The 27285-nt window shown below is 36.9% G+C and overlaps 1 protein-coding gene across 9 annotated transcripts in view; it reads left to right on the top strand.

Annotated features, from left to right (window-relative positions):
• The window catches only part of nek7 (NIMA-related kinase 7), a 222678-nt gene extending 214783 nt beyond the window's left edge, over positions 1-7895 (top strand). For all 9 annotated transcript variants that reach the window (XM_073063495.1, XM_073063492.1, XM_073063497.1 and 6 more), the window contains 2 exons: positions 2046-2159; positions 6120-7895. In XM_073063495.1, coding sequence (XP_072919596.1) covers positions 2046-2159; positions 6120-6230 — 225 coding nt within the window. In that variant the 3' untranslated portion in view covers positions 6231-7895. The remainder of the gene's footprint in view (positions 1-2045; positions 2160-6119) is intronic.
• Positions 7896-27285: the final 19390 nt, after the last annotated feature.

The following is a 27285-nucleotide window of genomic DNA, read 5'->3' as shown; positions in this document are numbered from 1 at the left end:
TGTAACATTGTCACATGCATATTTGTTGATTTTCCTCACCAGTAACCAAAACTGGATAGGACTCTTGCTAATTGCGTCTTCTGCATTTACATTTTTGCAGGGCATTCTTTGAAAGGTTATTCCATTCCATTATGTTAATATCACAAAAAGTGACTTGCATGGAAAAGCCAAAGTTTATTCTTAGTACTTTATTATTGTTATAGTGATCTCAAGTTCAAGAAAAGGAATATCTTTGCTAGACCACTGCATATATGACTTTATCGTTAGTTGTATGATCATTTTCGAAAAACTATTTTCCCAGCAAAACAAGCAGATGAAGGGGCCAAACCTGAGAAATTAAGTTCTATTAACATGGGACAAGTTAACTCTAAAACCCCTGCAGCTTTTTATCTTGCAGGTATTATTCAAGTTTATTTGGAAGAGTTATTATTTAAAATTCCTGAATTTATGACTGTTGGTGGGGTGCACAAATCTGTGTTGCCACACATTTCATTGCATTACACAGTGTGATCAAAATTTAGATCAATTCATTGAGCAGTTGGGAATAGCTCAAAATAGTGGATTTTAGCTTTTAAAAAAACCTTACCACAAAATGTGAACAGCACTAACAGCTTTCAAAACTTTGACTTTTTTTATGTACTACACTTTGTAGTACTCTAATAGTTACAAAAGTAGAACAGCAAAAATATTGGGTTGTAGATATTGGACTAATATATTGGTGAAACTTTTATCTCAAACAATATGTGAAATTTAAGTTTATCATTATTTTGTCTGATGCTCTATCAAATCCAATGGATTGATCGTTGTACTTCTCTAACAGTAAAAATAAGAATTCCTCTGTTGGCATACCTTTTTTTCCATATATTAGTCATTCTTTTTTTATTTCAACAGCTTCCATTTGCATAATTTGTTTACATTTTCAAGAGAAGATTTCAGTTCCTTTACCAACCTGGTTTGCATTAGATAAAGGAAAGAATAAATCCTAGCAAAGCTTTACAAAACTCAATGGTCAGTGGGGGATCCTGGTAGTTAGTTGTACCCTGCCCAGACACTGAGGCTAGCAAACAAAAAGCAAGTGCGGGGAAATGTTTTATATAAATATTATGCATGCACACATAGAAGTATAGATTGTGTGCATGAGATCTTGAACAAAATTGCAGTTTTCAGCCCTCAAAATCTCACTTGAATCTCAAGAGAAGATAACCCTAAGTTAGAAATGTAATTACAAATTGGAACACTTTAGGTATATGTTTTAATTGCTGTGGTTGAACAACAATTGTGCATTCCTCTCTTGGTAAACAAGTGTGCTTTATTTGCACTGGTAATGAAAATGTGAATGGATTCAAAATGTCAAATCATCTGCAATTTAATTTCTTAGCATTACAAATCTGGGCTGTTTTGTTGTGTAACTTTAGATGGTAATATCAGAACTTTTATACATCAAAAAGCAAGCTTCAGATAGCCTGTGTCTCTCACTTAATGCCTAAAAAAAAATCAGTTTCATGCTGAAACTTAGAAACAGTGATTTCACCTGACCATGTGCCAACACAGGAAAGCTGGAGCTTGTGTTGGTCTTTCCATTCACTATTTCTGTTCTTACATTACTGATGGTACATAATATTGTGCAAGTGCTAATTGTTAAAGTGGTTCAACATTGCGTAAAAGGTAACTTCTTTTTCTTAGGGACTAAATTATGTAAATGACAAAAAAATTGGATGGATCCATGTTTTATCGTACTCAGTGCTCATCACAAATATCTACTTCTAAGCAGAGACCAGACGTTGAAACATTGAAAGGTCTATAGATTAGTGAAGTTTATTCATTTATGTTTTAGTAGAACATATCCTGGTCAGTCTGCTGGCATTATTTGAATGGTATAATGCAAATCAAATGTAGGAATCTTTTTTAAGGTGAAGTGATTAAAGAGCTAGTTTTGCATGGTCTTAAAAGTAGTAAATCAAATTTCTCATTCAAACACCATATTGCTATGCTTTTATTTCATCAGAACTAATCTTTTGTTTGATTTCTCCTCTTTTTTTTCTTAGATGGCTGCTCTCCAAAGTCCATTCTATGGTGATAAAATGAACTTATATTCTCTCTGTAAAAAGATCGAACAATGTGATTATCCTCCTCTTCCTTCTGACCACTACTCAGAAGAGGTGGGTTCTGTTTTGTTCAAACTATTGACAGTCTTTTGATTTGAAGAACAACAGAAGAATTATGAGATAAGATAATGCTCGAATATTGGATCCCTATTGAAAGGTGTTTGCTTTCATTGCAACTAGCTGTATCTTGCTTTATATTAGAGGAATAAAAGTTAGTCATCATAAATTTACCTGTAGCGTTATTTTCTGTTATCTAAGTTACAATGGGGGAAAGGGACTGTCAGATTATCCTGTACTGTACTTGGCTTAGATTTTCTTTGCGACAAACATCCTTGCACTAAGGCTAAGTGATTTCAGTTAGGCTAGTAAATTGCAACTTTATCCCGATCAGCTGAGTGGATCTTAGCTTGGCCATTTGCAGAAGATGGTGAAATGGGAAAAATGGAAGAATGCCACTCTAATGCTCAGTTCAAGAGCAATACAATGGTTTATTCCCTCCTTTAGGCATTTATAAAAAAGGAAAATACACCTTGTAAACTGATGCAGAATAATATATTTCTTATTTCATAAATCAGTAAAACTTGTTATTACTTGTAGTAATAAATGCAAACGTGTTTAAAAGAAAATTATATCCCATAGCAATTGCTGGATGACCTTATTTGATTTGTGCTTAAAAAGCACTCTTAAAGGTTTAATGGGAAAGTTCTATTTTGGCATCAGTGTAGAACCAAATTTGGAAATGGATGGGGGAGGGGGGATATTGGGAGAGAAATCTTTTGCAAAATATCAGTTTTTCTTTTTAATATTTGCTTTGGATTAAAATTTATGTGGAGCAAACTTATTTTTTTATTTTGTTTTCTAATTGTTCAAAAATCCCTTCTAATACTTCACATTTCCAGTAATGTATATATAAATGTGTCAGTGCAGATTGCTTAAAATCTGTGGTCTAGATGGTAGAGCTAGGTGTAAACAATAATGTGAAAGATGGCAAAAATGTCATAGGTTGTTCTTTATTGTGTCATTCAGACTGTCTGCTTTTGCTGTGATGCACATGAATATTTCACGTATCTGCATCTTCATCCCCATTCTTCTTGACTAATTTTCAGACTGTCTGAATTTGCATTTCACATGGTAGCTGATTAGGAGATGTTGAGTGTGGTAGAGGAGCCTCAGCAGGCGGTTGCTATGGCTACCTTCGGCAGGATTTAATGATGATGCCACTAGTGGTTGGTTGAAGTCGGCCTGCCTGCAGGGCTACTCTGCTCAGCCTCTTATTGTGGCTAAGTGTGAAGTGGGGGTTGTGTATTCACAGCCAAGGGGCAATTATCAGGGACCAGCCCAGATGGAAGGTCCCAGAGCTGGCAAAGGCTGAATCCGATCCATTCCTCCCCTACCTTCAGCAATGCCAGTGCGGAGAGATAATTAGCACAAAACAGGAGCATTTCTTTCCTTCCAGCCTGACACAATGTGAATGTGTATGGAAATAGATTGGCTTTGTTTTTTGTTAGTATTCTTGGCATTTGCTTCTTTTCTAGAGGCATGAGAGAAAGATTTACTTTGTTTCATTTCCAAATATGGAGTTATTGTGTATAGTTATTGCCATCCATGCTTACTCATTATTTTATGAAAATATACAAATACTTCAAAAACGAAATACATGCAGTGTTTTTTTTTACATACAGTAGCCTAATAAGCACATGTTTCTTTTTAATATCCAAGAACTGGCAAGACTGGTATTATTGACATTTGATCCTCTTTCAGACTATTTAGGTGATCTTTAAATGTACAACATAGTACAGGGATTTTGGTTATAGTTATTTTTTGGCATAAAATGTAAATGACTTTTTTTTACAATTGATGAAATTTGTTTTGGTATTCTATACTATGGGCTATGCTATAAAATTTGAGTCAAGGAATAAATGTAAATGATCCCACTATGAAGTATAATTAATGCACCTACAGTAATTTTTTTTGGCATTGACTTTGTCAGTGCAGATAACAGAAATACACAGAGCCTTTTGAATCTAATCCAAACATTGTGTGCATTTCTATGAGCCATCTGATGCTGTTCAAAATAATTAAGCTGCTGAGTTCCTTGGGTATTATTTTGTCTTTGAAACTCTTCAGAAGGTGAACACAAAAACAAATTTTTGAACTATAATTACATGGCCTAATGGTTAATTTTTGGTTAACTATAAAAAGCCAACAATGTAATTTTTAAGAGTAAAACAAAAACCAAAGGCAATTATAAACATGACACACAATCTCTCCCAGTTAAATATGTTTCTGATTTCCACTCAGGACTTGCCCATAACTCAGTTGAAGGAGAACAAACTGTTTCACAGTGACATTTGATATCCAGTATGGCCTCACAGCTTGAAATTATTTTATATAGCAATGTTACACAATAGTTATCCCTTAATGAGGGACAAAATTTAATATTGTATAGTGCAAACAAGCATTTACCCCTCAAGACTTTCAATTCAATCTTCATAATTAACTCTGTGTAATGAATTTTATCCAGATGTTTTGGTTCATACAAAACAAAGTCATAAATTTCTTCAAATATTTTATTTCTAATTTTTGACATTTAGCAGTATTTTTTAAAAAGTTCTAATGTATGGATGGTGTACATTTAAGCTAAACCTTTATTTATTATATGGGTCTAAAGGTGGCAGTAGTAATAAGCATACCACAGCTCAGCTTTTAGAGATGAACATTTTTAAGTCCAAAAATTTTTGGGACGAATTCAGGAAATCATTATGGTATACCGGTTAAAGTAAAATGCAAATATTTTAATGACCTAGTAATTCCTCTGAAACAATTTGTAATGTGGAATATGAATAATGCTGCTAATCTGAAATGATGTTAAAACCTAACATCTGGAACTAAAAACCATTACAGTCAGTTGTAGCTCCTCATGATCACAAATTCCTTTCAGCATGCTTGACATTATTCCAAGAGGTAAACGGCAATCGATTAATGTTAATGTGTTGCTGGCAATGCTGTGCTCTAATGATCAATGCAACTTGAGACAGGTAATAGCACTGAAAAATATACCAATTATTTTAACTAAGGAAAAATAGTTAATTATTTCTTGAATTGCAAGTCAAGCTTGGTAATAAGTTAGATCATCTTATTCAGGGCTCACATTTTTCATGTGTGCACCATGTTCCACAATTTCTCTCCTGTGAGTATCCATTATTGTGACATTAGGGTAGGATTGTTTGCTCCCTGAGGTTGATAAAAATATAGCAAATAATGTAACCATAAGTGCTCCTGTACGAAAATGAGAGTAAGTGAGGTGCTTTAGTGAGCATGCCCTGCTTTTCAATAGAATAGTGACCAGTAGAGTTTCCACTTTTTTGTCCTATCCCTTGATGTTCTTAGTATCTAAAACTCGTCTATTAATTTCAAAAGCAAAAATAGTATTGAGATGGCACAAAATTATTTGAAAAATTAATGCAAGTGTAATGAAATGTAGCCTGTAATTACTGCATTTCTAATGGATAACAATTATATCTTTCATTCCCTATTGCTATTTTTCATTGACTGACACCTTTGTAAATTAAACACAATAGAAATTTGAGTCAATCACAGTTTGAAGGGGAAATTACTTTTGTCATGGTGTCAAATGTTAAGTAATCTTAAATGGCTTCAGCTCAATTATTTTAAGTGTAAATAGCTGTTCCAGAGATCAGACATCAATAGATATCAAGAAATAAAGTTGATCTAGTTTGCTCTCTGAGTGATTTAGTTTGTCTTTTCCTGATAGGCCTGATAACTATAAACACTTAACACATTTGAGTAGTTTTTGATTTGGAACCATATTTCACTGTTGAAAAGATATCATAGCTCACTCACAATATTGTACTTCATGATTTATAGTTCTTTTGGACTGAGTAAATGAACCTTTGTCCCAAGTACACATAGTACATTGCTTAGGAATTTTATAATATTTGTTCTTGATAATGATCCTTTTCCTGTCATTTAAAGAATTGTTTTATTTTCTAGCTTCGCCAATTAGTAAATATCTGCATTAATCCGGATCCAGAGAAGAGACCAGATATTGCCTATGTGTATGAGGTAGCTAAGCGCATGCATGCACTTTCTTCAGGAAGCTAAAACAAATCATGCATTGTGAAGACAGGAAAACAGAAGATATGAACATAAAATTTCAGTATTTCTGTATTCTATCATTAGTCTATTATTTTATGTCTATGAATAGTTGTACAGAATTCGGTGGTTCAATGGAATGAAAGTTATACAAGCTCAGATGAATTCTTAATGACATGGTTCTTTCTGCTGAACTGCAGTTGTTTTAATAATTACATCCTCTCAGTGGCCTTCAGTGTTTTCATTTCCACACTTGATATTTTGAAAATAAAATTAGTGTGACTACAATATTTTTTACAATCATTAGCAAATCTGTTTTCTCTAGGCCTGTTGGACCAGAGTTGTTAGATAACTCGTGCTTTTATTTACTAAATGCTGTAGCCTTTGCGGTATTTTCTGTTGACCCCAAGCTACTTAATGGTATTGTATGACTTTGCAGAAAGTTTTGGTATGCTATGCAAATCAGCATTTGGTTTGTCTGGACCAAATTCTCAATTGCTTCAATGTTCCTTGTAAGTCACATAAATGGTAACCAAAACACTATTAAATTTTAATTGACATTTATGGTTTCTAAAAGTGCCTTCACTTTTATTTTGTTAAAACCTGCAGATTAATGCAATAATTTTAATTATCCATTGATGTTGAACCACCAGGAAGAACAATTATTGCTCAGAACTCTCTTGTGATTGGGAAACAATATTATCCCATTTTATTCTCTTTGCAGAGATCCAGTTCAGATTTCTAACTGAGCTGAAGAGACAAGAGTTCAACTTGTCTCTTGTTGATATGTAGTCTACCTTAATTTTATTTTTATTATTTTGTGGATTTAAAAATGTTTGTAGTTTCATTGCACCCCAGTCATTTGAATATTCAATTCTACTTCTGCAGAGCTTTCTTTATGTAGTTGGAAAAGTTCCACACAGATTGGCATTAAACAAATTTATTAATATGGTTCCAAAGAAATGTGAAAATTTTCATAAAATATGATAATCAGTGGGGAACTGGTATAGAGTCATAAAGCTGTGGGCCATATCTGGAGGATTAACTTTGGGAATCCAGAACATCTTACGGCCAAAGAGTGATATACATCAGTTACAAAAGATTTAGGGCCTTAAGGAAATTTCTTATGAGGTCTGATACTTGAACATGCAGACCAAAGATAATGTAATCTCAGCAAATATAGTTGAAATGCTGCAATTGACCATGGTGCCTTTGAATTAAGTGGGGGGAAATGATTTGAGCTTTCTGCTCCAGATTACTATCAATATCCACAATTCTAAAAATCCCAGTCAGAATTCACAAACAAAAATTGGCTGTTCTGTCAATATTAGTCAAAACACCTGGCCCTTTAGAATACAAGGCAAAAAAGCATTGGAGAATTTGAGAGGATAAGAAAAGTCCTTCCATGTGAAATAGAATTTCTGCTATACATTTATCTTCAATATTTTAGAATTCATTTGTGTATAAATATGTTACTATATGTAGAGTATGGTATTCACTGATTTGAGTAGTGCCTCTCCAAAAGTGAGTATTTGCCATCCAGCTTTGTTATTGAGCAGTAATGAATTAAGTTAACTTGGGATTTTGGCCCAAATTAAAATTTGTTGTGTTTTTAGTTCTGGGACTTGATTTAAAAAAAAAAGTTCTCTAATTAATAAATGATCTTTTAATTAATTTGAGGAGTCATTTATTGAGTCAAATATATTTTACAAACATTATAATTCCTTTGCAATTTTTTTCCTTATTGCTTAGAGATTTTAAGTAACGTAGCTAAAAACCTCTGCTGGTTTTGTTGACGTAATCCTTGTATTAAAACAAAATTAATTCAATTTTTATTGATCATTTCAAGTCCAAAAGCAACTATTGTATTGGGTGAGCCGATATGACACAGGACAATATGGTACTGCATTCAATTTTTTTAAAAATAGGTAATATTAGTTTGAAATTCTTTTAGCTCTGCAGTTTTTTAATCAATTTAATGGACACCAATTTTCCTAAAATATTCATTTCTAAATGTTTCCTAAAATGCTGTACCAGTATAGACTATTTGTGCAACTTATTGCTTGGATTTACAAATGTTATTTTTGCAAATTATTTGCTTCTTTAGAGAAAGAAAACATATTTAATTTAAATCCTTCCTAATTTTCAATGTGTTACACTTGTTAATAGAGCCAGGTTCAAAATGTTCCTAGATTTGAATATTCTTTGACAAGAACTTGTGTAGGGAAAACCAGAGTACAGTATAATGTGCCTTTATGTTTTACAGAGATGTTAATATGCTTGTATCTAATGTCATTAAGTGCATACTGATAAAGAATATATAAAAGATTCCACTGCAGAAATTTCAATTGCTTTCCAGTATATTTACAAGAAAAATGCATCTTTTGGTAAATAGTTGTATAATCTGTTCAATGGAAATAACACCATTTAATTATAAATCCAAAGGTTAGATATGAGATGGAATTTGCTTTTGTTCAAATTTATTCTTATTCACTGTAAAATCTAACATGCTGCTTGTCCTTAGTCAATTTTCAGATAATTGTTTATATTCTGAACAATTGCTCTGCTTTTGCAATTCTGTTGCAACTACACTTGAAACTAATTACTACCTTTGCTATAATTGAAGAGCATTGCAATAGATTTTCGTGACATAGCACTTGTGTGCATGCACCTCCTCTGTTGTACCTGGAATGATATTACTACCTGGTGTTTTGTTTTCTTCACTTCTGTGAATGACGTTTGTTTACCTATAATTTGTTGCATTCACCCTGAATCTCTAAACATTGTTCTGAAACTTGGCTTAATATGAGTTACAAGAAATACCTGCTAACTAGTTATCTGATTGTAATTGTTGATCAGTTAAAGATGGCATAGTAAATGGCTGAGTTGAGTGACATCATTGTCAATACAAAATGCTGTTTACACTGAGTGCTGTATGGCTAGTAATTTTTATTACTAGATAATTTTCCATCCAATAAGTTAACTATTAGTCACTTTATAAAAGCTTGAATAGATTTTAGTACCGATTCATGCATTTTATTATCATGGACTTTACAATTTGAAAGCTATTGTTGTTATTCTAATATATTACTAATATTACTATATGATTCTTTTTGCTGGATTTTTAAAAATGATACAAGAAACAATCTGTAATCTTTCAGGTACTTGTAATGAAATTTTATTAATGAGATGTAAAAGGCTGGCCAGGTTTGTTTCATAGCTGATTTGTGTGAATCTTTTGTAAGAATTTTTTGTGCGATTATCTACAGCCACGATAAGGAAGGGCATTTTTCCTTCCAATTCTGATAAGTTCTTGTTACCCTTTTTTCTGTGTGTCTCTGCATGAAGTAGAACCCATCCTTTGCAAGTCAATATGCACATAGTAGCAATCTGTAACCTAGAGTTTTTTGTCACACTCTTTCCTAACGACGAAAATCATTAGAATTATTCATAACTTGGTTTAGGACTGTTAAGTTTAAACATGTAGTTTGCTGTGATGTAAAGTGTATAAATGCATAATTAAAATGACTACTTAGTTACATATTTGTATCTGTAAAAGAATATTTCAAAATGGTTTATCAGTAAGAGAAAACAAACTAATTTTAATTGGAAAATGTACAGGTGCATAGTAATAAGGATAGACCAGTTTGAGTTTCTTGATTTTGTAAAATCTGCTTGATACAACATTTTATTACTTAAGAATTTCTGATTTAAGTGATGAGTCTTGCATGTATAAAAGCACAATCCAGCACTGGGTGCAGGGATAATAATGCTCGCTAAGGAGACAGTGTCTGTATGTTGAAAAGTCACCTGTCAATATTTAAATGTTTACTCCTTTTTCATATACAGTACTCGGTGTAAAGTTGTGCTTTATTGCATTTGGTGGAGATGTGATAATATATATATTTTTAAATAAGGCAATTTTTCAATTTGAGTGGACTCACTAATATAAATTGTGAAGTTACGCAAGACGCTCTCAGAAAGATTATTTTGTAAGCACACTGTTTATTTTTACAGGGTAGCATATAGGGATAGGAATAATTGTTTCTGACAAATCGCTTTAAAGCATATACTGTGACTATTAAATACATTTGCTTGTTCTGTGAAATTGAAAATCGAATGACGTGACCTAAAATGCACAAATTATCTGAGTTTTACTGAAATCCTTCTGCGTTTCAGCAATTTTATTTGAATGTATGGAAGGTTAATTATGTCATTGTACTTCTGCTTTGTTAAATCCCAACAGTTCTCTCTGCCAGAGAAATCCTATCTGCTGGCGATAATAGTTTTACTATCTCATTGCCACCTAGTGGTAGCACAGTTATGTTGCACTTCAAGGACAACACTAACCAAAAATAAAATCTATTGTTTTAACTGAAAAACTGTATATATCATTTGTATACATCCTCAACCATTAATTTACCCTATTCAGTATCATTTTTTTCTGATTCTAAGTGCAGTTGCTTTATCATTAAAATTGGAACTTTTATTCCACTTAAGGGCATTGTTCAGTCAAACTGAGTTTTGTTTTGTAATAAAACGTTACTCAATTGAATCACCATGTGCACCTTACAAGAAGTACCAGACTCCTAACTAAAGATTACATTCTGATCAATTGCTATTTATCACTAATTCTTAATCTTTTTGTTTTGCCAGTTTCATTAACCTAATAAAAAGAAATTTGAATGTAGTGCTTCTTTCAACTTTAATGTAATACTTTTTTCTCTTAAGTGACTGCATTCCTGGTGAAAGTGGTTTATAGAATTTGTTTTCCTTGTATTCTGGCAAGTTGCTATCAATGTGCAGAGAAGGGAAAAACCACTGCTTTCCGAAAAGTGTGGATGCTATAATAGCCCATTGTTCAGTGTAGCTGTTGTGGCTCCCACACAACTGAAATGTGAACATTAAGCTGGTGAAATGCAGGAAATCAATACAGGTTAAAAGAACATTATCCAGATTGGTACAGTTCATAAGTGATGGTGTGATACACTATCAAAGATTTGTGTCTGTTGAGGTGTTGAGCTGATGCCTTGTTTATCTTCTCAAATGATATTTTTTGAGGACTTTTGAGGTTCCCATGTTCCTTAAATGATTCCTGTCCCAATACCTGGGAAGGACTTCATGGTCACTGAAGCTCTTTATTAAGCTCTCAAGCTGTAAAGATGTGCTATTTCTTAAACTTTTGAATTAAGGAACTTAAGGATTAAAGATGTGCTTTATTTGGCATGTACACATCAAAGCATACAGTGAAATGCAACATCTAGCATCTACAATGAACGCAGTCTAAGGATGTGATGGGGTAGTCCAGAAATGTCGCAATACTTCTGGTGGTGACATTGTGTGCTCGTAACTTACTAACACTAACCTTTGCTTCTCTTTGGAATATGGGAGAATACTGGAGCACCTGGAAGAAACTCACATGTTCATGGGGAGAATGTACAAATTCCTCACAGACAGTAGTGGGAATTGAATCTGGATGTTCCAATCACTGGTGCTGTAAACCATTACTCCATATGCAATGCTACAGTGCCATTTTTGCGCAGTGAGCACTTCCACAACAACAACGTGTATTTAATGTGAAAAAATGTTGCAAGCCATTTTGCAGGCACATCACATTTGATAACAGTACAAGGTATGGAGAACTTAGCACAAACCTGAATAGGTTTGGCTCGAGGTAGGTTTAAAGGGGCTTCTTGTAGGGAGCTGTCGGCCTTGCAGGTGAAGTCACAACTTTGAAATAAGGAGCAATTAAAAAATAGGTGTTATCCAAAACAATAAGGTGCAGAGACATATGTATGATAGAGCTGGAGAAGAGATGTGGAGGAAGAAAACAATAAAACAATTGAGACCATGCAGCATATCTGTGGGTTATATAAGCAGGACTTGATGTAATTTACAATGTTAAAAGCTGAGTTTTATATGACATCTGGTTGGGAAGTGGCGGGGGGGAAGGAATTTTACAGGGATAATTAGTCAAGGATGTGTTGGAATATGAAGGGAAAAAAATTATCGATAGGATCTTGGCAACAGATGAGTTGAGGTAGGATGAAGCCAGGTAAAGTTGCAGTGGTAATAATCAGTCATTTTACTGAAGGTTAGAGCAATTCAGCTCTAAATGGACACCAGGTAAAGGGATGGTATGGGGTAGAGTCTGTAACAGGAAACAGGATAAATATTGTTTTCTTTTTCTCATTTTTCCATGGTAAATTGTATATTGGTCATGAGCATGTAGGCATGCTGAATTCAGCATGCCTAGTCCCTATCAAAAGTAAGAACAGAGCAGGTGATATGGTTCCAAATGAGGCAAGATCAAATTTAAAGCAGATATTTAAAATAATCGATGTGTGAAATGGAAGTCCCAGCTGGAATAGAGGTGGCATTGATAATGATATCATAAGAGAGGATGGGGTCTTACAAAGGGAATGTTCTTTGCTTCTGGGTGAATGTAATACGGACTGAAATTTTCCATGGGTAATTGTATGAGTATTATTCATGGTATCTCAAACAGTTACCGGTAACTGCTTTGTTACATAAGTGGGAAAATTTTAATGTGAAATCACATACTAGGAATAATATTCAGATTTCTCAATCAAATCTTCAGGCAGTTCAACAAATGTATGCATGCATCAGAAGAGTTGGATTGGTACAAATATTGGGAGCAGACTAAAATACCTGTATTGTACTTTTAAATCTAAGCTTTTTATTCTTAACAGATACTGTTTGATGGCAAATAAGAAAAATGCAGGCATGTTGAATTATTACATTGCATCACCATTTACAATATGCAAAGAATATGATACCAAGTAGATAGCCAAATACACTACTGAAACATTGAGTCATGGAAATTGTAATAATGAAGTAATGACACTGGGCGATAAATTCCCAAGATCAGATGGCTTCCTTTTAAAGGAGTGGGAGAAAGTATTCATGATACTTCCTTTTGGATTGGATTAGTGTGCATAGCATGTTATTCAACTCTTGAGAGGTATATGTTCTTCCAGTGATGTTTGGAAGAATACTAGGTATTGTAAGCAAGTTGAACTCCAGTGCATTTTAAGATCCAGAACATAATGAAAAATATCAGGTCATAGAGTTATAGAGCTCCTAAATAGGCCCTTTAACCAACTGGTCCATGCCAACAAAGCTAGTTCCATTTGCATGTATTTGGCTCATGTCCCTCAAACCCTTTCATTTCCATATACCAGTTGAGTACTGTTTTAAATGTTAGTAATTGAATGATTCTCATTAACAAAAAGCATTTTATTTTGAGAAGGCAATGAAAGTAATAGGCAAGTATGTGTCATTGGATGTTAGTTAAATGGTCTTTTAGAAGACACTGTGAAAGTCTGTCATAAAACATGGTTGACGTCAAAGCCCAAAAGGTTAGAATGTAATTATTGACTATAAAAAATGATTGGAAACAGTAGGAATCATATTAAGGACATCTGATTATGTAGAGAGAAACCATTTTATTCGGTTGGAGAATCTAGAAATGGGACAGTATCCTTAACAAAAAATACAACAGACCTCTCAAAAATGATGAAATACCCTTAGTAATAAAATGAGACAAATTTTTGAATCTGTGACAAGGAACTCTGATCTAAATGAATTGCGGAACATTTTATTGTGGTAAATAAGTCTTGTTCCTTTGCTTCAGTATAGCTCCATGTACCTGTACATGAAAAACTGATTCGGAAGTACATTGTATGAATTATCTTAACACAATTGCATTCCAAAATACCTAGCCTGTGTCCTAATTTGCTCTGGGGCTAAACTTAATGCCTTTTGTCAGAGCAATTGCATTTCTGTTGCTCAATTATATTAACACAATTGTATCGTCCTAAACTTGTCTAACTGGACATGTAAATTCCTTTCTCAATAGGTTATGAATAAATGAATCTTCTGTTCTCAACAACCAATTTTCAAAACTGATTGCCTAATGATACTTACAATGGGCTCGTGTAGCTTTAAAAATAATGAAATTATTATGCATTATTTTTTGATGAATCTGACTACGTTTGTAAAATCTCTGCTTAGGGACACAAGATTTTCAATCAATGTGTCCATCATGTACTACAGAGATGTAACTTGCAGGACATTTTATTTAAAGGTGAGTTTTCTGATTTGTTGAAGTCAGAAATGTAAATAAATAAAAGACAGAAACCCAGTAAGAACAGAAATGCATTACCACTTCCAGGGCCATACTTAATTTATACACATTGTACAACTATGTTTCTATCTCTTACCTAAATTAACACTACTATTTTTGTCCTCCTTTTCCTTCCTAGATAAATTATTTGTTATTCTTTTGTGGCACATTGGGCAGCATTTTGTCATTTCTGTAACATTTGACTTTTTTTCCACGAGTTGCTAGCTTGGCGTTCAACTCAGCATGAATGGAAAGCATGCAAGGAGCTGACCAGATTTGAACTCGGAACCATTTACCTCAAAGTCTGGTGCTGATGCCACTATATCACTGGCTGACTAAATAATTTGTATCACATGTTTTGCCTCCCTCTCAGCACAGCATGACCTGCTGAGCATTTTCTCCAGCTCTGCCATTTTGCAGCTTTTAAGTATTCTGCCTCTAACTTCCCTTATTTACTTGTCAACTATATGGCTTCATCTGCAAGGCAGCCCTAGCTTCCTTTTAGAGGGATTTCCTTTGTCCTATCCATTCCCTCCCCGCCCCCATTCTTACAGAGAGATGACCTTGGGCATTAACTCTTTTTCTCACTTCCATACTCGCTACTTGACTTGTTGAGAGCTCCAGGCACTTTGTTTTTATGAATTCTTCTTTAGATCTGATTTAATATGCCATAGCTACCACCAGCTTCATCAAGACCTGTGTGGACAATTGTGTGCCTTTGAAAATATATCAAACATACCCAAGCCAGAATCTTTGGATGAATAAGAAGATTTGCAGTCTGTTGAGGACCTGTGGTGTTCAGGACCTGTGATTCAGAACCCTACAAGTAATCCAGGTACAACCTACAAAGGTCTTTGTAAAAGTGAGAAGGTATTTCTATGTGAAGTTGGAGACACACAAGATTCTTCACTATTCCATCACTTTTGTGGTGTATGTATTAAAACTTGATCTGAAAAAACCAGGACTGCTACATAATGCAACCTTCAGTTTCCCTCCTGGCTATATTGTTTCTTCATCCAGTGCATCTCTGGTTTCATTTTCTCTTTTGAGGCCATCTCCTAGGATTGAGTTTGACTTGATCCAAATAATTTCAGGATGATGAGGCCAATGTCTGAACCACAGACTCTACCATAGCTGGTACTGGAAGTGCTTGATTAGCCTGATTGGAGGTGATGTGCTCCTTTCGGTGTTATGCTGAGTATCTGTGTTGTCCCAGTATATTCTGTGCATTACAAAGAGAGCCAACACACTCAATCAAACACCATCAAGAATGTTTTAGATAGATACTTTATTCATCCCCATGGGGAAATTCAGCTTTTTTCCAATGTCCCATACACTTGTTGTAGCAAAACTAATTACATACAATACTTAACTCAGTAAAAAATATGATATGCATCTAAATCACTATCTCAAAAAGCATTAATAATAGCTTTTAAAAAGTTCTTAAGTCCTGGCGGTAGAATTGTAAAGCCTAATGGCATTGGGGAGTATTGACCTCTTCATCCTGTCTGAGGAGCATTGCATCGATAGTAACCTGTCGCTGAAACTGCTTCTCTGTCTCTGGATGGTGCTATGTAGAGGATGTTCAGAGTTATCCATAATTGACCGTAGCCTACTCAGCGCCCTTCGCTCAGCTACCGATGTTAAACTCTCGAGTACTTTGCCCACGACAGAGCCCGCCTTCCTTACCGGCTTATTAAGACGTGAGGCATCCCTCTTCTTAATGCTTCCTCCCCAACACGCCACCACAAAGAAGAGGGCGCTCTCCACAACTGACCTATAGAACATCTTCAGCATCTCACTACAGACATTGAATGACGCCAACCTTCTAAGGAAGTACAGTCGACTCTGTGCCTTCCTGCACAAGGCATCTGTGTTGGCAGTCCAGTCTAGCTTCTCGTCTAACTGTACTCCCAGATATTTGTAGGTCTTAACCTGCTCCACACATTCTCCATTAATGATCACTGGCTCCATATGAGGCCTAGATCTCCTAAAGTCCACCACCATCTCCTTGGTCTTGGTGATATTGAGACGCAGGTAGTTTGAGTTGCACCATATCACAAAGTCCTGTATCAGTTTCCTATACTCCTTCTCCTGTCCATTCCTGACACACCCCACTATGGCCGTGTCATCAGCGAACTTCTGCACATGGCAGGACTCCGAGTTATATTGGAAGTCTGATGTGTACAGGGTGAACAGGACCGGAGAGAGTACGGTTCCCTGCGGCGCTCCTGTGCTGCTGACCACCGTGTCAGACCTACAGTCTCCCAACCGCACATACTGAGGTCTATCTGTCAAGTAGTCCACTATCCAATCCACCATGTGAGAGTCTACTCCCATCTCCATTAGTTTGTGCCTTAAGATCTTGGGCTGGATGGTGTTAAAGGCACTAGAGAAGTCAAGGAATGTAATCCTCACAGCACAACTGACCCCATCTAGGTGAGAGAGTGATTTGTGCAGCAAATACGTGATAGCATCCTCCACTCCCACCTTCTCCTTATACGCAAACTGAAGAGGATCCTGGGCGTGCCTGGTTTGTGGCCTCAGATTCTGTATTATCAGCCGCTCCATGGTCTTCATCACGTGCGACGTCAAGGCAACAGGTCTGAAGTCATTCAACTCCTTTGGTTGTGGTTTCTTCGGTACCGGGACAATACAGGATGTTTTCCACTGTCTGGGTACTCTTCTCTGCTTTTGCATGCCATCTTGCATCCACACTTTGGCAAGTCCAATCACCTACTTGCAATTCTACACCTGGCATATTGGCAGAAACTGAGGAAGATGAAAGTATGGTCAAGGGGAGCAAAGGAGCATTTACAATACTGCTTTGAATATTGGACTAGACCATAGTCTAAATTAACATTCATGGCTACCACCAACTTTGTGAAGACCTGTGTGGATAAGTGTGTGCCTTTGAGAACATACTATACATACCCAAACCAGAAACCCCAGATGACTCGAGGGATTCATATAGTCTGTTGAGGCCTAGATCTGTAGTATTCAGGATTGGTGATTCAGAACCCTACAAGAAGGCCATTGCAAAAGTGAGAAGGCAATTCTTTGTGAAGTTTGAAACCCAATCTGATGTACAACATCTGTGGAAGGATTTGCATGCTGTTAGTTCCTCTAAGGCAAAAGCCAACACTAGGGCACTGAAAACCTGTGCCAACTAACTGGCTGGAATTTTCAGGGATATCTTCAACCTCGCACTGCTACAGTCAAAAGTTCCCTTTAAAAGGTCATCAATCATACTGGTGCCCAAAAAGAGAGGAGTGAGTTGCTTCAACTATCAGCTATTAGCATTTACGCTTAATGTGATGAAGTGCTTTGAGAGACTGGTCATAGTTAGAATTAACTTCTGCCTCAGCAAAGACGGGGACTTGATGCAATTTTCCTATCGCCACGACGGATCTACAGTAAAAAACAATCTCACTGTGACTCTGTTTGGCTTTGTAGCATCTGGACAACAGCAATAGGTATGTCAGACTGCTGTTTATCAATTACAGCTCTGCTTTCAACACCACATTGGATTGGAATAACAGACATTGTGGGCTGAAGGGCCTGTCCTATGCAATGCTATTCTTTGTAATTATGTGTTGAGTGCCTGTTCTTGTCTTCACAACCTAAATCAAGGATCAATTAAAAATGTCCAAAACCTGTCACACAAACTCAGATGCATTTGTTTTGTATTCTTTGTAGCGATTAAGTTTCAGACAGAGTAGGTATTGCAAAAGTGCATAAAAAATATCACCGACAATAACAGCAATGGGATCTCTTACTCCAAATGTTATTTACTCTCACTTTTCAATGCACTTGCTCTGATTTTGGTTCTGTGCAATGTTTTGAGCTGCCTGAAATAAAGTTTGGGTTCCCAATACTGCATGTCCAGAAAAGAGCATTTCCACACATCTGCAATGTTGCCAGCCAGCGTTGTTATGAAAGTATTTAAATCACAATTCCTAAGGTGCATGCATCCTAATGGAAAGCAAAATGAAGTGCTTGTATTATGTTTTGTGAATTATACACTCTTAACAGAATTTTTTTATTTTGTAAAGATTATCTTTTGAACTGCATATTAAAATTTCAGATCTTTTAATTACTCTTCAGTTTTGAATTTAATTCTCTATATCTTTGCTCCTTAATCTGTTTGCTAAAGGACATTATTAAATTTCCTTTTGCTTCAAAAATAGGAAACAAATATATTGTTTCAATGGCAAATTATTAATCAGATTGGGCTAGTAAACTTTTGTATTTGATTTAATTTTACCTTGTTTTATCCATCAAATCTTCAATTTTAGCTTAGAAATCATTTAAAGCTGTTATTGGAATTTTGTTCAATTATAATAAATACACCTACTTAAAATACATGGGTGGCAAAAGGAGCTTTCCTTTGACTTTTGTAATTATTTACATTTGTGATTTGATATGCAATTTAAAATCTGTTGTTTGATTTTGACTAAGATAAATTAAAAAACAAATTGAAATTGTTCAAGTATTAATTATTGATGAATATGGTGAAAGAATGAACATACACTCTGTAACAAAGCAAAGTTCAACGTCAAGTTATTATCAAATCACATATATGTCACCATATACATCCCTGAGATTTGTTTTCTTGCAGGCATACACAGTAAATCCAAGGAACGTGATAGAATCAGTGAAGACCACATCCAGGAGGATGGACAGCCACCATTGTACAAAAGATAAACTGTGCAGCACAAAAGAGATAATAAACAAACAAACAATAAATGTCAAGAACAAGAGATGAGGAGTCCTTGGAAGTGAATCCATAGGCTGTGGGAACAGTTGAGTGAAGTTATTCCCTCTGGTTCAAGAGCCTGTTGGTGAGGGATATAACTGTTCCTGAACTTGAAGGTGTGGGTCCTGAGACTCCTGTACCACCTTCCTGATGGCAGCAGTGAGAACAGAGCCTGGCCTGGGTGGTGGGGGATGATGCTTTCCAGTGACAGCACTCCATGTAGATGTGCTCAATGGAGGGGAGAGCTTTGCCCATAATGGACTGATCCAAACCCACTCCCTTTTGTAGGATTTTCCATTCAAGGCCTTGGTGTTTCCATACCAGACCATAATGCAACTAGTCAATATATTCTTCCCCACACATCTATAGAAGTTTGTCAAAGTTTTAGATTCATGCTGAATCTTTGCAAACTCCTAATACAGTATAGGCACTGCTGTGCTTTCTTCGTACTTGCCTCTATGTGCCAGGCAGATCCTCTGAAATGATTTCAGAATCAGGTTTATTATCACTGGCATGTGACATGAAATTTTTTAACTAGGCAGCAGCAGTTCAATGCAATACATAATCTAGAAGAGGAAAAACAAAAATAAAATAAAAATAATAAATAAGTAAATCAATTTCAAATGTCATTAGAAACAGGGATGGTGCCGGAGGATTGGCGTATTGCTCATGTGGTTCCATTGTTTAAAAATGGTTCTAAGAGTAAACCTAGCAATTATCGGCCTGTTAGTTTGATGTCAGTGGTGGGTAGATTAATGGAAAGTATTCTTAGAGATGGTGTTTATAATTATCTGGATAGATAGATCTGATTAGGAACAGTCAACGTGGATTTGTGCGTGGAAGGTCATGTTTGACAAATCTTATTGAATTTTTTGAAGAGGTTATTAGGAAAGTTGATGAGAGTAAAGCAGTGGATGTTGTCTATGTGGACTTCAGTAAGGCCTTTGACAAGGTTCCACATGAAAGGTCAGTTAGGAAGATTCAATTGTTAGGTATTAATATTGAAGTAGTAAAATGGATTCAACAGTGGCTGGATGGGAGATGCCAGAGGGTAGTGGTGGGTAACTGTTTGTCAGGTTGGAGGCCGGTGACTAGTGGTGTGCCTCAGGGATCTGTACTGGGTCCAATGTTGTTTGTCATATACATTAATGATCTGGATGATAGGGTGGTAAATTGTATTAGTAAGTATGCAGATGATACTAAGGTAGGTGGTGTTGTGAATAATGAAGTAGGTTTTCAAAGCTTGCAGAGAGATTTAGGCCAGTTAGAAGAGTGGGCTGAAAGATGGCAGATGGAGTTTAATGCTGATAAGTGTGAGGTGCTACATTTTGGTAGGACTAATCAAAATAGGACATGCATGGTTAATAGTAGGGCATTGAGGAATGCAGTAGAACAGAGTGATCTAGGAATAATGGTGCATAGTTCCCTGAAGGTGGAATCTCATGTGGATAGGGTGGTGAAGAAAGCTTTTGGTATGCTGGCCTTTATAAATCAGAGCATTGAGTATAGGTGTTGGGATGTAATGTTGAAATTGTACAAGGCATTGGTGAGGTCAAATTTGGAGTATTGTGTACAGTTTTGGTCACTGAGTTATAGGAAAGATGTCAACAAAATAGAGAGTACAGAGGAGATTTACTAAAATGTTACCTGGGTTTTAGCACTTAAGTTACAGAGAAAGGTTAAACAAGTTAGGTCTTTATTCTTCGGAGTGTAGAAGGTTAAGGGGCACTTGATAGAGGTATTTAAAATTATGAGGGGGATAGATAGAGTTGATGTGGATAGGCTTTTTCCATTGAGAATAGGGGAGATTCAAACAAGAGGACATGAGTTGAGAGGGGGCAAAAGTTTAGGGGTAACACGAGGGGGAACTTCTTTACTCAGAGAGTGGTAGCTGTGTGGAATGAGCTTCCAGTAGAAGTGGTAGAGGCAGGTTCGATATTGTAATTAAAAAAAAATTTGGATAGGTATATGGACAGGAAAAGAATGGAGGGTTATGGGTTGAGTGCAGGTCCGTGGGACTAGGTGAGAGTAAACGTTCAGCATGGACTAGAAGGGCCGAGATGGCCTGTTACCTTGCTGTAATTGTTATATGGTTATAATACAGTATATTTATATTGAATAGATTTTTAAAATGTGCAAAAACAAATATATTTTTAAAAAATGAGGTAGTGTACAAGGATTCAATGTCCATTTAGGAACTGGATGGTAGAGGGGAAGAAGCTGTCTCTGAATCACTGAGTGTGTGCATTCAGGCTTCTGTGCCTCCTACCTGATGGTAACAGTGAGAAAAGGGCATGCCCAGGGTGCTGGAGGCCCCTTAATAATGGGAGCTGCCTTTCTGAGACACCACTCCCAGAAGATGTCCTGGGTACTTCGTAGGCTAGTATTCAAGATGGAGCTGACTAGCTTTCAACCCTCTGCAGCTTTTTTTCGGTCCTGTGCAGCAGCTCCCTCCCCCCACCATACCAGACAGTGATGCAGACTATCAGAATGCTCTCCACAGTACAACTATAGAAGTTTTTGAGTGTATTGTTGACATGCCGAATCTCTTCAAACTCCTAATTTATAGTCACTGTCTTGCCTTCTTTCTAACTACATCAATATGTTAGGACCAGGTTAGATCCTCAGAGATCTTGACACCCAGGAACTTGAAACTCCTCACTCTCTCCCCTTATGATCCCTCTCTGAGGATTGGTATGTGTTCCTTCATCTTACCCTTCCTGAGGTCCACAATCAGCTCTTTCGTCTTACTGACGTTGAGTGCCAGGTTGTTGCTTCGGCACCATTCCACTAGTTGGTATATCTTACTTCTGTACACTCTCTTGTCACCACCTAAGATTCTACCAACAATGATTGTATTGTCAACAAATTTATAGATGGTATTTGAGCTATGCCTAGCCACACAGTCATGTGTACATAGCGATTAGAGCAGTGGACTAAGCACACACCTCTGAGGTGCGCCAATGTTGATTGTCAGCGAGGAGGATATGTTATCACCAATCCACACAGATTGTGGTCTTATAGTTAGGAAGTCGAGGATCCATTTGCAGAGGGAGGTACAGAGGCCCAGGTTCTGCAACTTCTCAGTCAGGATTGTAGGAATGATGGTATTAGATGCTGAGCTATAGTCAATAAACAACATCCTGACAAAGGTGTTTGCATTTCCCAGGTGGTCGAAAGCCATGTGCAGTGGCATTGAGTTGCATCTGCTGTTGACCTATTGTGGTGATAGGCAAATTTCAATGGGTGCAGATCCTTGCTGAGGAAGGAGTTCAGTCTAGTCATGACCAACCTCTCAAAGCATCTCACCACTGTCGATGTGAGTGCCGCTGGGCAATAGTCATTAAGCCAGCCCACATTATTCTTCTTAGGCACTGGTATAATTGTTGCCTTTTTGAAGCAGGTGGGAACTTCAATGTAGCAGTGAAAAGTTGAAAATTTGAACTCTTACTTCACAGCTGGATTCACTGATTCAGCTTTGAGGTGCTGATGTGACCACCCTCATTTCATGCCAGGGCCAGGCTAACCTACAACAGTCACTCTATTCATCTGAATAGAGCTCTAGACCACAAACTCATTCAAGGTTTATATGATCATTCTATGTATTGTGTCTGTGCAGGTCACAGAAAAGTTACTGATTCTAATCCCACCTACCAGCATATATCTCCATAACCAGCCAGTGTGTAATTTTACAAATATAACATCCATTGCTGTTGAATTTCTGTTTAAAGTAAAATTGGATAGGTATATGGACAGGAAAGGAATGGAGGGTTATGGGCTGAGTGTGGGTCAGTGGGACCAGGTGAGAGTAAGCGTTCAGCACGGACCAGAAGGGCCGAGATGGCCTGTTTCTGGGCTGTAATTGTTATATGGTTATACGAATGTAACCTCTGCCTCATGCCCTTTCAGACAGTAAGTTCTAGGGTCATATCTCTCCTCACCTGTCATTTCATCCTTCCACCAATTACCTTATGCTTCTGGTTTGGAAATGGACCCCTCCAATATATTTTGTCTCGGTGTATAACTTCTCAGATCTCAATAAAGTTTTCCCTTGACCATTCCTGTTCTGAAGAAATCAGTGTCAACCTCTTCAGCAGTAAATATTCCAGTTGCGACCATATCCCCAAGTCTCCTGTACCACGTCTTTTAGGTAATGTGGTGATCCAAAATGCATGCATACTTAAACTGAGGATGAATTAATGAAACTCTAGTATAACCTCTCTGATCTGCATTCTGCATTACAGCTAATTCAGAAAGCCTCCCTGGTGCCTTTTTAATGACTTTTTTGACCTGTTATTTTCAAGTATCTTAGAGGTTCCTTTGTTTCTTCACACTACCCAGATTTCTCCTATTTTGGGTACTCTTGTCTTCTTGTACCCTTCCAAATGTATTACCTCACACATCTCTGGATTAAATTCTATTTGCCACTCTCAAACATCGATAGCTTCCTGCAGTCTAATGCTTTCCTTTTCACTGTTAGCCACACAGCCTACTTTTGAATCAACTGAAAAAGTCTCTCAGAGCCAATATCTGAACCAGAATAATTAATATATGACTAAGACCAGGGGACTAAATACTGAATGCTCCACAGGGAACTGCCTTCAATCTGCAAAAGCCCCCATCAACCATAATCCTTTGCTTCCTGCCACTGATCCAAATTGAATCCCATGTGCAGTGTTTATAAGACTGCTGTTAAGAAAAACATATACCACATGGTATTGCTTCGATGCACTGTGGTATCAGACATTTCTAGTTAATTGAGAGTTTACTCTTAACATAAAGCATGTTCTGTTTAATCTCTGTTGCAAACAGCAACAGAAAAGCATGTAGACCATGGGCTTTTACTTTATTGATCAGCCTGCCATGTGTGACCTTGTCTCAAGCTTTTCTTACATCCACTGGGGCTTCATCAAAATCACTGGCACATTGAACTCTGAAAAAAAGATAAATATTTGAGGTTTTATTCTTTGCTTTGCGTTAATGTTGCTTAAATTATTTGTTACGGTCATTTTAGTTTTTATTAATCTTTAAATATGATTTTAGAATTATTCTATTTGAATTATTAAGTGTCTCTATTAGAACTAATTGAAATCATTCCAAAACTTTTGCATTAGTGAACGGTGGAATGATTGTCAGGATTTTCTGGGGGGAGGGGGGGCTTGGAACTGAGGTTCATTCACCTCACAGATCCCTTAGTTAACATCATCTACAGCTCAACATGTTTGTGTGTATGCGGAAACACAGTCAGCTTTTCACAATGAAAAAGGGAGTCACTTTTCTTAAAGACGTTCGTTTAAATTAAGGCCTTGCATCTTTCAAAAAGAAAATCTTGAAAGTTGGTGTTGCATTACTAGTTTTACCATCTCATCTGTATTTACACTGGATCTTGTGGACCTTGTGCACGTTGATGAGGATAGCATGAAGTGCTCAGTAATGAAAGCAACTTTAACCCTTGCACAACCTTTAATTCACATACTCATGTTCAAGGTCAAGTATATTTGGAGAGGTAATTTTTGTATCACTTGCTTATATTAGCTTAGAGCAGCCTTTCTCAACCTGTTTGCTCTGGAGGAGCCCTTGAAATAATTTTCAGGTCTCAGGGAACCCCTGTGTAAAAATTATATCCAGTGCACATGGTATGTTAACATGATCAGTAAGTTGTAGATATAATAATTCAAAAATAATTGTCAATGCTCTTTTGAGTAGAGAATGAATTTTTAGCCAAGTTTTCTTGAAAACAGCAGGTAGTTAAGCTGAGCTTACCTTTCTTGAAATTAATCATTTCATAAGTTTTAAAAACTCATAAGGCAAACATAATAAATTTCTGTTAAATAACTGGCTCGATCCAAAATAGGATTTAATTTTTCTAAAGGCAGACTCAATAGATTTAATTTAAATAAGGGTTGTAAATTGATTTTAATTGATGTTATTCACAACATGAAAATTTATTGACAATGTTAAATAGTAAAATTACTAAAAACATAAGCCAAATCAATGTGAATGAAAATATAGCCTAAGACACAATTCTTTTTTTACAAGACTTTGAAAAATCTTTTCATACTAAGTGACATGATCAGGCTCAAATATAGGCCTAGCATGTGAAATCTGTGCTTGTTTTTTCTGCACAAATAATCAATTCTGGGTTGGGCTTGAGATAAGCACACACGGATTTCACATTCAACTGAAATGAAGCAATCTCTATACTTGTTCTTGAAGCTTGTTAAACAAGAAAAAACTTGCTCACACATGTAAGTTGAAAACAGCAGCAAAAAAATTCAGGATACTCTTCTTCCACAGAAATCCAGAACTTGTCCGGGGCAGTTCAGTAAATCCCATCTTGAGTTCATGATCAGAGCGCATCCCAAAAAGTTCTTCCTCTTCTCTCAAAGTCAAGTTCTCAGGCTGAGCAGAAGATTCAGAATAAGGATTCCTCACCCAGTCATATACTTAAGTTAAAAGGGAGGAAAAGTACAGTTCAGCTTTGTTCTGCAGTTCTTCCAGGTTGTTTACAATAAGAATTGAAACTTTCTGATATCCTTCCTCACTCTCAAGCCCAAGCAGCAGTGGAAAATGTCAAGATTTCCTTTTGCAACTTGATTTTTCCAAAGATTCAGTTTCCTTTTAAACCCAAGAATTTTGTCACTTGAAGTCAAACCATTTTCTCCAGGGCTTTGCAGAGACTTGTTCAACTGGTTTATATGATGAAAATATCTGCTATGTAGGCTAGTTTCTGCAGCCATTCTTCATCTTCAAAGCACTCAGCAAAATCTGTCCTACTATTTTCTTGAAATTACCCCTGCAATTCGCTTTCAGCTCAACTCTTCCTCTGCTAAGCCACTGGAATTCTGCATGTAGCAGCAGACAGGTGTGTTCTTTGTCCAGGTTTTCACACTGTATTTTAAACATTCTCGAGTGAACTGGCCTTTGTTTAATAAAGTTAACCAATTTTGTAGCATCATCCGGAACTTTTTTCATTATATCTCCAGGAGTTTTTGACATCAGCACCACTCTGTGGAGAAAGCAGCATGTTGTGAGAACGTCAGGATTTTCTGATTTTTTTTTACAAGAGGAACAAAACCTCTCATACAGCTCTTTGCAATGGAAAAGTCTTCCTCAACTTCATTTACAAATCTTACAAATGCTGCAACATGACATTTATTGGTGAAATCTGTTGACTCTATCAACCTGGATAGAGAAGCTGTTGTTTTTCAGTTTAACACACAAAACTTCTTCAGCATCATGTGACATGCCATCAATATGTCAACCTATCGTACTGTTTGAGAGGGGCCACCTCTTCGCCCGAATAAAAACCACACAACAGCCCATTCTCAAGCTACTATATGCAGACTACTGTGCTCTTCTCACGCACACAGAGGACGTGCTGCAGTCACAGTTCGTCAGGCTGAAAGGGCTTTCTGTCATAAGGGAAGGGGGGCATTGGGAGCAGACCCAAATGTAAGACACAGACACTGAACTACCAGGGAGAGGACTAGGTGCATCAAGAAGCAAGGGAAGTGGGGGAGAAACAACGCCGGACAAGACTAGGATACAGGGCCTGGGCTAGGACTAGACTAGGAAAGAGGGACTTGGACAAGGAACTAGGAAGTTGGACAAGGACCCCAAGCCAAAGACTGGACAGGGACCTGGAACCTGGGTCTTGACTCAGGCTCGGACTCCGGATCCAGGCAAGAACTGGACATGGGGGCAGGACCTGGGACTCCAGGGCTGGATGAGGACATGAAGCTCAGACTTGGTCTGAGAAGAGACAGGAATGCAGAGCTTTGGTCAAGGGAGAGACAGGAACATGGAACACAGAGCCAGGACCCCTCCTTGGAAACTGGACATAGGGCCAGGACTCGTTACACAGAATGCAGAATACAACAAGACAGTTCCCAACACAAGGTAGCAGCAGACAGCCAGACCTACCTAGCAAAGGCATGGACAAAGACAGTTCAAAACAACAAAAGACAGTTCCTTATCTTGCTCCAGTGTTAGAACTTGACTGCAGTGAAGGTGAGGTGAGGCAAGGCTCCAGAAGGAAGGTGAAGGGAAGGGATACAGACAGGGGGTTTGAGCAGGACAATCCAGCAGTCAGAGGTTGAATCCTGAAGCTATTTATGAACCCAGCCCAAATGAGAATCAGCTGCCTCAGCAGA

Source organism: Hemitrygon akajei, chromosome 12 (genome assembly GCF_048418815.1).
Source record: "Hemitrygon akajei chromosome 12, sHemAka1.3, whole genome shotgun sequence".
NCBI lineage: Eukaryota > Metazoa > Chordata > Chondrichthyes > Myliobatiformes > Dasyatidae > Hemitrygon > Hemitrygon akajei.
The sequence above is the reverse complement of the archived record's forward strand: the minus strand, read 5'-3'. Positions and strand labels throughout refer to the sequence as shown.